At 39.1% G+C, this 13,861-nt stretch overlaps 1 protein-coding gene across 2 annotated transcripts in view; it reads right to left on the bottom strand.

The window, feature by feature from the left end:
* LOC111853646 (protein bicaudal C homolog 1) overlaps nucleotides 1-13,614 on the bottom strand; it is a 63,850-nt gene extending 50,236 nt beyond the window's left edge. The window contains exon 1 of one of the 2 annotated variants that reach the window (XM_023830789.2): nucleotides 13,148-13,614. In XM_023830789.2, coding sequence (XP_023686557.1) covers nucleotides 13,148-13,340 — 193 coding nt within the window. In that variant the 5' untranslated portion in view covers nucleotides 13,341-13,614. Of the gene's footprint in view, nucleotides 1-11,238; nucleotides 11,309-13,147 lie in introns of those variants that run through there. The other variant, XM_072703893.1, reaches the window with a different exon arrangement.
* Between the last annotated feature and the right edge of the window lie 247 nt (nucleotides 13,615-13,861).

Below are 13,861 nucleotides of genomic sequence, written 5' to 3'. Positions count from 1 at the left end.
AACTGGTTGGTTGAAACAAAATCCTGGTTTGGATTTTTACTTTCTGGACTTGAAATGTCCGCCTCTGCCTCTGAGTCTTGTCAACTCACGCTTCATGGGATTCAATCCTGTACCTCCTACTACACCCATTTTTACCCCACACAACAATGCAGGGTTTGCCTGATGTTAATACTGGCACCGGATGCTTTGAGTAATGCAAGGGTAAACCTGCCAACGATATTGTTATGGTGTGAAATATTAAATCAGCTAAATTATCCAATGCAGAAACAAATATAGAATTCTGGTCCATTGAAGTGTCATGCAATGCCAACTTAATTATATTAATTAATTTTTAAAAAATGACGGTCCTAGCTAGATCTTTCAATGCAATTATTTGGCATTCGAGGGACAGCAGTGGCATGAAAGTTCAATCATTGTCTTGGTCTCCATCTTCTTGGTATCGTTGGTGTCTTTCTGCCAGGAACAATCAACCTCCATGTGGTTTGCTTTGGATTGAGTTTGAAGTGCGTGTGCAGAGATGTCACGACAGGCTTCTATGTATGCTTTTGTTTTTTTAATTCACCGAAATCCCATTTGTTGCGCTGCATGCAAGACAGAAGTCGCTAATTGAGCTGCCTTTTATGTTCGCCTACACTGGGATCATCATCTCGGATTTGCTTCCTCTCCCAGCTGTCATGTGGTGTGAAGATCCCTGCTTCACTGGATCTGGAGGACTCAGGAGAAAGAATGCCCTCCCGTTGCCTGGCAACACTGAAACAAACTTGCAGATGTGTAATGTTCCACTTCGGTTAAGGACAAAAATCTGTGTGCTGACTCTTTACTTGCCAGATGATATTTCGCAGGTTTTACTATAGTTGTAATGGAAATGTTTCATAATTTGCTCAGTGAAGCACATGGCTTTATGGATTTTAAATTTGCCAAACAAGCCAGTTAAATGCATCATACATGATCATCAGCAGAAAGTATGTTCACCAATGATGGTTATAACAGTAGAAAGAATCATAACACAAAAATCCTTCTAGTCACAAACCATAGGCCATTCGCTCATCATTCCTGAATGTATTGAAAGAAAATAGAGAACTACCAATTAATTCCAAATTAATTATAAAAAATTAAAAGTGTGGTTTCCATCTTGATATCATTCTGGTAGTGCTTGTTCACAACATTTAAAAAAATTACCTTAAAATAAATAGGCCTACAGACTGTTTTTTTTGGTACATGACCTTAGAAATTACCAGAGAGATACAACATTATGTACAGCAGGAGTCTCAAACTCAAATTACCTGGGGGCCACACACCCACAGTCACAGTCACACAGACACACACACACAGTCACACAGACAGACACACACACACAGTCACACAGACACATACACAGACACACACACACAGTCACACACACACAGATACATACACAGACACACACACACACAGTCACACAGACACACACACACATACACAGACACAGACACACACACACACACAGTCACACAGACACACAGTGTCCCATCTTTTTCAACTTGAAATGTTACATTTATACAGTTATTAACTATATTCAGGACATTTTAACCTGGTCAATTTTTGTTTATTGATTACTTCCAGAAAGCTGGCTCCCCTGCTGGGTAAGATGAGTAACATCTGCATTGAGGGAGTTGACAGCAGACACTCTGACAATGGCCTGTACACGGCCATCAGACAGCCTGGTTCTGCTTTTTGATTCACTGAAGTTCACAGTAGGGAAAAACGTTTCTCACAAAGATAAAACAGACACGTTACCCACATTAACTGTTTGGACAACTCTACCAAGGAGTGTAACTCTCTCAGAAAATGTGCAATCATGTCTGGATTTACATTTTATCTCTAAACTTTGCTTTGAGGTCAGGGCTGCACTGTAAGTCTATAAACACCATCTGAAGTGTGCTTATCGGTATGATCGCGGTTTGATTAAAATTTGTGTTGCCACAACTATTTTTCTATGGATTAATCTATCGACTATTGGTCGCTTGCTTGATTAATCTAAATGATTAATTTTCCTCCAGGAAATCAAATTGACCGTTTAGGTAAATTTTAGTTTGACAACAACAAACTGTGTCATTGCAGGCTTTTAGATAATGGAAGCTGGCTTTTTGGCACTATATGTACATTATTTTCACCCACAACCCGATAAGCAGATTAGTAGTATAGAATATTGGTAGCCTAGAATATTAATGAGATGCATATTGTGATGTCCAAAAGTTAGTAATCTGTATAAATTGGGCGTATCCTTACGCTTATTATATTCGGTTAGTGGAGCACGCCACATGCTACTGTATTGGTATACCATGGAAGCAATAAATACTGAAGTAGCGGTGAAGAAAGGGACAGCTCAGCAACCACAACATGTTTTAAAGTCTAACACTGTTGTGTTCAGTTGTAGTTTTCTGCCAGAACACTAGGTGGAGCGTTAATAGAGAATTACATAATTAAAGTCTTGAGAGTCTTCGGCTTCCTGGACGTTTCGTACAGAATGTTGAAATAAAGAAGCACATTCCGAGTTACCCGCAGTTGTCCAATTATTATTCTTTGCATCGGTCACAACAAATGCATTTGTTGGTAAATGCAGTTTAATTTTTATTTCAGCTCACCAATTATTTAGTATCCGTCTTCATTTCAGTTTTAGATAACAGGCTTCAACCATACCAATGTGCACGAACACACACTGGCGCTGTCATTCAATATAAAATAAGCCCAGATTTTAGCCTAAACATTTTCTCAAACACTTATTCATCGGAAATTCTAAGGTAGCTGGCAGACAACCTCATGGCTTTTATCAAGTGTGTTCAGGCCTAGTTTCAAACATAATTTTTTAAAGTAAATACTAATTTAATTATGATGAAACGTAATTTTAGTTTTCCTGGGGCCACACCGTTTGACATGTAAACCTAAGTATGCATGACCACCACATTGACATTTTTGCCATCGTCCCAAATATATTCTCTCAAAATTGATTGAAACCAGAAATTACATTTACATTAGGACCTCAAAATCAGTATGTATGCAAGTCATTCATCATTGTTTTCCAATTTTAACACTTTTCAATTTAACTACACCACATGGATGCAAAAAAAGAACACAGGCTAGATAGATGACCCACTTACTTGTGAGGCTAAAATTTTTACTCAAAGAAAGTCAGTTTTTATTTGACCTATCAGAATTCAGCCCCAACAACATTAGACACACCCACAGAATATATGTCACACTTAACTATGACTTAATCAAATCATCCGGGTGTCATCAAACTGCTACTTAAATATAAATATCCACTAAGCACAATCTGAACATTTCCCATGAGAATAAGAAACCTTCCAGAAACAGACAAAATAACATGTTATTTTGTTATAACGTTATGAAAACACTGAAACGAGACAAACGGAAACTTTTACCATATTTAAAATGAATGAAAACTCCCATGTAAGCCTGGTCTAGGTAAACCAGATCCCAGGTTTATTTTTTTAGGTATTACAAGTCAGGTTTCCCTTAAGAATTTTGAAACCAGATGTCAATATGCTCCTGAGAGCCTAATCATGTGCAAGAATCGCATTCGTAAGCAAATTCTCCGAAATTTCCTAATTGTAACAGCACGGTACAAACCAGGCCGTAACTGAACACATCTACAAGAAACAGACTGCGGGGTAGTAATAATTCAGGGCAAAAAACGCGTGTAACGTCTGTTTTCTTTTCTGCGTGTTTCCTAGCTGTTATTTCGGCCCCTTTTTGTACATTTGCGGAATGGGGAGGGTGAAAACATTGCAAGGTTCGTGATGCAAGGAGCAGTTCTGCTGCACGGCAGACGCTGGAGCGAGGATCGAATCCAGAGCCGTTCGATAACATGTCCAGCTGTATAAATGCCCGACGTAAGCTGTGTGGGTTTATTTGGGTAATAGCGTCCGCTAGGAACGTACCAAGCGGCTAAACGACAAACACAACATTATGGCTGGTTCACTCCCCTGCACCCGCAAAGGCCATGCAGCTGGTCTCTTTCCAAACGTCTCGTAACCGAGTTGCATCTAACGCCGGAAACTTGTCAACAGGAAATTTGCAGCATAGTATTGACCTGATAAACATTTTCTACATATTTTCCTTCATGCATCTTATGTTGAATAATGTTTTTTTTTTTTTTTCCATAATATACCGAACCAGTTTCTCAACAAAAAAGTAGTTCATTTTAACTAGCATAAAGTGTGTTCAATGTGATTGATTCAGTGTGATGGAATCAAAGACAAAGTGCAACCATTTAAACCGGAATCTTTATTTTGAAGTGAAAAAATAGCTAAAATTTTGATCACAGAGGAGTGAGAGTACAGAAATATTGCTGACTAACTGGCAAGGCAGACAAAAAAACATCACACCAAAGAACCACATTAACTTCTTCCATTTTCTATTCCTAGAAGCAGCAAATAATAAAAGCTTATTTCATTTTGGGGAAGAAGCACATGTATAACATATAAGTAACATACAAACCATTGTATTATGGGTGTTTTATCATTTTGGTTGATTTTAGTGAATGAATGTGTGTAAATGGTATAAGTAAAATACAAAGCATTTTACTTTGCATGTTCTATTTTCCATTCAAACATTATAATCACACATCTGTTGTGTTTTGAGAGCAGCACATTTCTCCCAAGGACCCCGGCTGCCTCTTGTGTAATGCCTTATTCTTCCTCTTGTCATAACAAAGTCGCCGTTCCTGGCCAGCATCTTTCAAAACCAGAATCTTTCAAACAGCTGGTGCAAATTAACCTATGAGAATGCTGGGAACGCCCCCACCACCTTCTCGTCAGGACTCTGCGGGACCAAGATCTGTACCACTGAAGGCTTCCTGGACTTTGAGGTCAAGTTTGCTACCACATGAAGGAAAGTTTCAAGCCGAAAAAAAAAGACCAAAAGAAAAAAACAGAAGTTTGCCTGTAACGCATCAGCGTGATCTCTCAAAGAGAAACTCTGGGCACAAAGTTAGTGGCAGAGTGATAACACACACTGTTCCCCCATGCTGTAACCACTTTGTAAAACCCTCTCTCTGAATTTCAGGCCCAGAAAAATTCACTCCGTGACAAATACATCATGGAACGGACTGGGTTTCGGAGCAGGGTGGACAGAGGGCCGGGCAAGGAGCTCCGACTTCTGAACGGCCGGGTTGTGTTTCCCTAGGCCCGAGTCCAGTGGAGAGGCAGCCCAAAGCACATTCCAATCAGCATTAACTTCCTGCCTAGTACTTTTATTCAGCAGGCGGGGGACAAAGACTCAGTGAATACGTGCAGTGTGTGCGTTTATACGCCGCAGATGGACATTCTGCTGAAATTCAAAAACATTTATCCAGGGCGTTTCTCGTTCCTGCACGTGAGCCATTCTTAATAATACTCAGGGACAAATGGCACAGTCAACCAGATGTCAAGAAAGGTCATCGGTTCAGCGCTCAGACGAGCCAATTCCGTACAGGCAACCAAACTGTGGGCTGTCAATCAAGCCATTTGCCTATGCTAGAGACAAATTGACCTTTACGCAGGATAAAAAGACGATACGACGGTTCTGAGCATTCTAGGTCATCCAACTGTCCATTTCTATTCCTACAATCAAACACTTATTTATCTTTGAAAAATAAGGATTTTTTTGCATCATACACAAAATGCACAAGCCTTTGCATTGAGCTCTTGTCCTTTGCATTGAGCTCTTGAAGTTTCTGCCCAAAAAGTTAATCTACTTAGCATATGTTTTTACCCCACGGTCAGAGTTCTGCATTCTTCATGTTCTCAAGTTTCAATAATAAAAACAATTGGATCGAGCTCTACAGACGTCCCAGTATTATTCTCCTTGGTACTGTGCCTCTAACTAGTGACCTTCCATAATTTACGTAACAGTTTGAAGTAAGATACTGTCCACTCACAAACATGCATGCGCCTTATATACACATTTATCCCAATCAAGATTTAGTTGCAAAATCACCTTGGTCGGATCATCAATGCATCAATAAAAAAATTCAACACGTCAAATGGGCAGTTACCACAGAGACTTGAGCACTGAGACATTTTTCAGTGACACTGCCAAAAAAACATTTGGCAAACTGGCCATAACAGAACAAAACGATTACTCAATTTGCATCTTGTGAGATCCCAAGGTCACTGGGAAAGGAATTAGGTAAATCATTGCTCAAGGTTTAAGTTGGGAAAACATCTAGCCTAGCGATGAGTAATCCATGGATTAAAGATGAACCAATGTAAAGGCGGAGAAATTCAGCCGTTTTATCCTTTTTCACGTTAAAGCAAGTGGAATAGACGTTATTTCCAGAATTCTAAAGTGTATCACTATAGCGTCCATTGCTTACATTTTCAGAGTTCTTTTTCCTTCCAATTTTAGAACAAGACTAATTCTGGAAATTGCATCTTTCTCATAAAATATGTCATCAGAATAATCTGAAATGAAAACAGTACTGCAAAAAATGACACAACACAGTGGTGCAATGTACTGAAATTACAGGCTACATTTCATTTTTAAACACGGTTTTTAATATGTTGTGTATACACCAAGGGCGCCGATTTGGGTATGGATAGCAGGGACATGTCACTACCAATACTGGGGGGGGCTGATTCAGTCCCTAGCAATGTTGAAACCAAACCTACGCCCTTGATATATACAGAAAGGAGTGCACACCAACACAAGCAGGTAACCTACAAAACTCAGCTTCAGCTTCTACCAATATAATACATGCATGTGTTAAAGTCTAAAATGTTATGTTGGGAGAGATTTTACCCTTTGTGGGAGGAGCATCAGCTCCGCATTCGGTGGCGAAGCTCTCGGGGTTTGCATGACCTGCGATTCAGGACAGAGTATTATCTTCATTTGCTCCTTCATTCCTTTCAAAAAATTACTCTGGTCTTACGTCACCGTCTGTCTCACATAAAGGGAGAGTTCACGACACCAAACAAACTCACAACGTTCTCCATGACATGTCGAAATGTGATCAAAGGATTTGTATTGCTGGAAAATTATTATTATAATATAATAAAAGTTTCTATGTTAAGTGCACATTTTGAGTTCTATCTGTCTTTAATGAGCTGGCATGAAGTCAATCTGATATGGCGCTTGTCTTTAAACTAGCTGGATTATCTGTACTAGATACTGTGATGCTTTGGTTAGAACTGTTGCCTCACACCTCTGGAACCCACATTAAAGTCTCTGCCAGGGTTCCATGTGTGTGGAGTTTGCATGTTCTCCCCATGCCATTGCGGGGTTTCCTGCAGGTACTCCAGTTTCCTTCCACAGTCCAAAAAACATGCTGAGGTTAAGCTGGAGTTGCCAAATTGCTCGTAGGTGTGAATGGTGTGTGAGTGCGACCTGTGATGGGTTGGCGCCCCATCCTGGGTTGCTCCCTGCCTTGCGCCCATAGCCTACGGGACAGTTTCCAGACCCCCCATGACCCTGAATAGGACAAGCGGTTTCAGAGAATGGATGGAATATCTGTACTGAAATTTAGGCGACTGTGGGTGGGAAACTTAATCAGACATGTAGAGGTCAATGTGCACATCCTCCGGTCTCCCTGCATCTCAAGTGTACAACAAAACAAAAATATTCCTCCCTATTCATCATCATCATATGTAAATATACCTCTAAACTGGCCTCATCCAGCCCTTGCAATAATGTTTATCCGTGACACCATGGAAACTGAACGACAGAGCAGCCCATCTGCGGCACTTCCAAACAGAGAGGAAAATTTTTCCATTCCACTTCTTCATTCAAATATTACTCATTTCGAAGTGGCAAATTATTTTGAGTTTTTTTGGAAAGCCGTAATGTTGGAAACTGCTTGTTTGCTTCACTCAAAACATAGAAAACAACTCTGAGTAAACACACATGTAAACAGGCATCAGACGGTGACTCAACAAACGCTCGATTGTTGTGGCTTTGACAAGAAGACTGTTGCATCATTGTATGAACAGGAAAACAAAGTCAAACTGTAAATAATGATGATCTTGACTACAGGTTTGGTAACTTTCCCTTGTATACAGTCCCTGTATTATTTTAATTGAAACATGTCTAATTTGGTTTTTAAGAACTGATTAGCATAGTTGTCAAAGAAATAGGTTGCAAAATGGCCCCATGCATAGAGGTGAGACGGCTTCACAGGCATGTGGTAATATCATCATTAAACTGCGGTTTTACCGTTCGGGGACCTGCGCTCTGGTTAGACTTCCCTTAAAACCCTCCCATCTCAAATACTTTGGCTTCCCCCAAATTTCCAAAGATGCTTTACAAGGAAGAGAAAGGGGGGAGGGGGAATTCCAGCTAGATTTCTCAAGCAATATACATGCTGGAACCACATTTAAGGGAGGGGGCGATGACTGATTATCTACTATATTTACCTCTAGAAAACTAAAAATACAAGTAGGAAGTGTTAAAATTAGTACTTTTTTGGCATGTGATTTTTAAGTGATTCAGTGTCATTTTTAATAAGAAATGTAACCAATCAACTAAACAACATACATGCATTTTAGTGGGTAAAAATAATACAGAAACCTAACTTGGCGATATTTTTCTAGCAGCAAAAAAGCACAACAAAATGTGGCTAAATGTCGACACGTAGAATATTTTTTTCTTCTATTACACAGAAAGATATCGATAAGCTGACTATGTGTCATAACATAGAAAAGTGTCTCTCATTAGTGGAAGAGAAAGATAAACGGAATTTTAAGTCAGTCCAGCTGGAGTTTAGAAACTGGCCCACCAAAGACAATTGCTGAAAGGGTCATATGTTATCTGTATAAGATAAATTTGTTTCTGAGGAAGTTCAGAAATTAAAAATGTATTTCAGTTTATTGAGTCCCCCCCCCTCCAAAAAAAAATAGGCTTCTCTTAGAACACGAGGCCTTCAGGGTCTGATTAATTGGCATAGCAAAATGTAATATGCCCGCCTATCATGTTTTGTTAATCCACAAATGACCACACTTCAACTGGTACATTCAGCAGCTGAAATCACTCGAGTTTCCAAAGTGGAACTTTCAGGTACTTTCAGAAAATGTGTTCTGGTTCAGAAACGCACTCTGAAACGGACATCCATAAAGCAGGCACATACTCCACATACCGATCCTGCAGTACCCCTTGCAACAGCCTATAATCCGCGAAGCCACAAACAACTGACAGATTACTATTAGCATTGTATACTGTCTGAAGAAATAATGATACGATACTCTTGGAGAAACGAATTGCACAAGGAATGGATTCCAGACGAAAATCATGTGCCTCTTCGACCCTTAAGATTGGAACATTTATTTTGCTTAGACATTATCTGAGGGTTCTTCAAGGAACAGGAACTGACAGCCTTCTTTGGAAGCAATGATTCAGCAAGACTAGGAGGCTCCTTTACAGAGTTGGTCTTACACAAGCTGCACAAACCCTACAACTACATGTCTACGTACTCGGAACTGCTAAACTAATAAAATGCTGAATCTGTGAAATACCTTGGGTGCATGTCTTGGTGTGGTTTTAGTGTCACCTGTCAGATTTCTCAAATTTAAAATCTTCAGAGAAGATACATACATACATAAAATGTAAAGACGTCTGGCTAGGAATGCTGGAATAACTTGGCTTGTACTCAAGCCCAGAGATTAAAGATTAAAATAATAAAATACAGCCTTACTTGCATGCTCAATAAACTTCTCTGGAAATGGACCATCTTACCCATTTGTTTTTGGTTTAAATTACAAAAATTCTTCTGGGTATAGGAATGTATAATAGCACAGTCAGACTCAAGAATGCAAATGTGTGCACGGGCTCACACAAACATCTGCAGACAAGCAAAAGATGGACACCACAGAAATTAAAGCAAAACAGAGATCAGATACAGCAAGTATATGAACCAAGTGTTTATATAAAACACACCCACAAAAAAACAATCAAAACCCCAGTCCAAAAAAGCAGATATTTTAAAGTAACACACACTGCTCTAAATTAATGAGAATTTTTTGTCATAACATCCCAGAGAGAAGCAGCAGAATGTCTTGTGTTGTTAATCCTTTACTGGTTGTGGTAGTGCCCTGCGGCTTTCTTAAAGACTGATCTTTTCCTTATTCCTTAGCAAGCTAAATAAACTATTATGCACTTATTCTATACTTTATCTGATCGGACGAAAGCACAAAGGTTGATGAGACCCCCCTCCAGACGTAACCTATTACACTTAGATTTAAAACTTTAAAAGTTCCACAAACATTACTGCGATTGTTTAACACTTCATTGTTATTTATGCTTTATACTCTGTGACCTTAATGGAATGGATTGACTTTTGAATTTATGAATTTAATGATACATTGTTGCCTCAAAGAGGCTCCAATTAAAAAATGTATTTTGTCATTTACTCAGGTGAGTGAATCTACACTGATTCATTAACCCTATGAATTTAAAGGGAAAAAATTCACTGTTTTACACTGGAATATTCGTCAGCATTGCCTCTTCTATGCTTTAGTGGGTGTCAAACAAGATTTTTCTGCTATGTGTGGAGGAAGGATAGGCAGTTTGAGGGAAAAAAATATGAGCTGTTAAAGATTAACTTACCTCCAGCAGAGAAAAGCCACTTCAAGCGAATACCGTACGGCTCAACAGTGTTGAGTCAGAGAAGGAAGCCAGACAAACACCAACAGTAGATGCAATTTCTACCAGGGCTCAGATCTTCTAAAAGCAAAGTAAGGGTGTCTTGTAACCCTAATTTGACACATTGACGGCTTTTCAGTTTGAGGGATGTCTAGGCCGACATCTATCACTATGCAAATCCTCGAGCATCTACACTGTACTCTCCTACCCACCAGCTATATTTCGATATCTTATGTTTCTCCAAAGGTAGGTGATGATACTGCAGAACTGTAGCCAGAAGCTAATCTGGCTATCAAACAGAGTAAACAGTGTGTGATTTGTAAGGTCTATAAAAACATGACTTAATACAGAATACATGCTCAAGTAACAGAGAAGCTTATGACACTAATAATGGGTTTATCATCAGAACTGATCCAAATAATCCACAATGCTCAATTCAGTGTTTCATTTAGTCATAATTATTAAGAAGAAAAGAAATTGGCCATCTACACTTATTTCTAATGCAAGTTTTGTATTATTATTATTATTACATAATACATAATAATAATAATCAATCATCATCATCATCGTCATCATGTACTTGCATCAGAAATAACTAGCGTTTCTGCACCAGCACTGACTCACCCACAGCATGGAGACACTCAAGAAGAATGCAGATTCTGATTCTGCCAGTGAATTACAACAGAGTCCATTAAAGCCAGGTTACTTTTCTCACTCCCTGTGGAGCAGTGAAAACAAACCAAGACTTAGCAATAAATAGTCATGTTTCATGAGCCTCTGAATCCCAGTGTCTTTAAAAACACGTTTGTAAGTCCCAGTCGCTTATATTGCACACGACACATGTATACTACATACTAGTGGATGGAATAAGACTTTGAATCCTTCAGTGAGTGAAATTACAGTGTTCTCAAACACCGCTTGTTTTAACTTCACCAGGAAACAAAAAAGTGGTTTAAACCAGTCAGTAAGCAAACAATACTCCCACATAACGTGGGCTTTAATGTGCACATTTCTCCAATAACTAGGCATTCTATGGTTTTAGAAGCTATTTTATGAAGTTATTTTTGAATGTCAACATGGAATTGTCTACATTAAATATAGGTTCCAACGTAATGACATTTAATTAAAGCAGGTTTCAAAGAAAATATTAATTTACTACAATGTGTAGCCATCGTGATGAAACATTTGAAACTGTACCGCAAGCAGGGCTTTTGATGACCAGATGAAGGTAGAATAAATCATACGCTATAGAATCAACAGGGACCCCTACTGGTCAGGTCATAATACAAATTGATATTTCCGCACCATCTGTAATCAACGGCAACGTTTGCCTTATTCTCATGTTATATAGAAGAATTTGAAGGATGCAGCCACTTGCATTACTTTATCAATCACCAAGCAGTCAACGGGAAGGCGAAAACAAGAATAAGGATAGACTTAACATAAAATGTAAGATATGATTACCTACAGCTGTAAACTCATAACTGAGATGTTTAATTAATGTATTTAACTTTAACCAGGACTAACAATAACATTAATAACATTAAGAAGCGATTCCCCGTTTCATATAAGTATTGGAGCAGAATCACTAAAAACACCGCAATCGCTTCAGTACTCCGGCCGTTCTCATAGTTTAGTTATTGAATACGTACTATTTTCACTCTGAGAAATAATTACCCTTTAGGAATTTAAACCCCGTTCCCCTAAGTTCGGGCTTTCTGGTCCAAAATCACAAATCACCTTCTCTGCAAAAGCGCATTGTGAAGGGAGTCGTAAAATACATTTCTCCACACATTATAGGCCTACTGCCGTTAATACACGAACAACCATTTTAAACAAACATCGAAAAAAGCTGACAGATGTTTTTCCTTCCCATATCCTATAAATTAAAATAAGATGGGTACATAAATCATGTATAAATGCTGCATCATTGATTGGTCATGTCTACCCAGTCTTGTTCCTTGTGCTGGCTAAGACAGGCTCCAAAAGTTATAGGTGGATGGATGGATGGATGGACGGAATCATTCATTCGAATTTTACCAGCAAAAATAATTCAACAAAAGTCTTAAAATATATAAGAATTGGAGATAAAGTCTGTATTACACAAATCATCAAATCATTCTAACAGTAAAGAACACAAAATGTCTATAGAAAATAACTAAACCGTTAGATGTCGAGACTGTTAAACAGTTTCTCTGTCCAAACTTTAGCCACAGTTACTAAATCACGTCAATCTCTTAAAAAAGAGAGACCTTTCCAGAGTAATTATAGTAGCTTAGCGTCAGAGCGACGGATACTGATGAGTTTCATTATGAGAAAATTTAAGTATGCATAACTCTCCTACCCCACACGTTCAGTTACAACTAAATGTAAAATCATTTAAGACTTTTAATATGCACAATTCAAGCTACAATATATATTAAAACCACAACACTTCAAAGTTTAAATCCTGCAAACACGGACCAATCGAATGACCAAAGTTTGCAAGCAACTTTCTGCAAATAAATGACCCGATATGTATGAACAGATTTACCTAATAACATGACTTCCAGTTTCTTACGGTCCACGCGAAAGCGCTCCTCTGTCCACTCCGGGTCGCACGGGGCTTTCGGTCCGCTGGAGTCATCCTCAGACACTGGGAGCGGGGAATCTGTGCTACGCTCGCTGTTCGATCCCGGGTCCGACTGCTGCATGTATCCGCTCAAGGTGTCGCAATGGGCAGCCATGGCGCCTGCAGAGCACGGCTACGAAAAGCCAGGGCTCCTCGCTAACTGAGTTAAAGCTATACCAAACTTAGAAACCAGCCGCCCTCATCCCTCCTCGCATTCCTCTGTAACTAAGTGAAAGTCATTGTTTTTTATATCTTTCATTCACTGCTTCTTCTCAACTACAGATCCGTCCGTCCGTCCACTTCACTCCGGCCAGCTGAGATCCCGAAGTAAAACTGGGACACGCATCCCAAATGCTTTCTCACATGTGTCAAAACTTACTTCACCCACACTCCTCCCAAGGTTTTTTTTTTTTCTTTCGCTGCGCCTTTTGGGCAACAAGCAGCAGATGTTGCATTCTGAATGAACCTGAAACAAAATAAGCTTAAACAAAATACATTTTGCAGGCATGTGCAATTTTTAAAAAAGTTTTTAAGTTGTATTCTGTGCAATGTATCAAAGTGACCCGAATTCTTTTACATTTAGTTAACATTTAGCCTGTGCTATTTGGGTTACGAAGAAAATACGCAAACGCATCT

Source organism: Paramormyrops kingsleyae, chromosome 20, assembly GCF_048594095.1.
Source record: "Paramormyrops kingsleyae isolate MSU_618 chromosome 20, PKINGS_0.4, whole genome shotgun sequence".
NCBI classification, from domain to species: Eukaryota; Metazoa; Chordata; class Actinopteri; order Osteoglossiformes; family Mormyridae; genus Paramormyrops; species Paramormyrops kingsleyae.
This window is presented reverse-complemented; position numbering and strand designations above follow the sequence as displayed.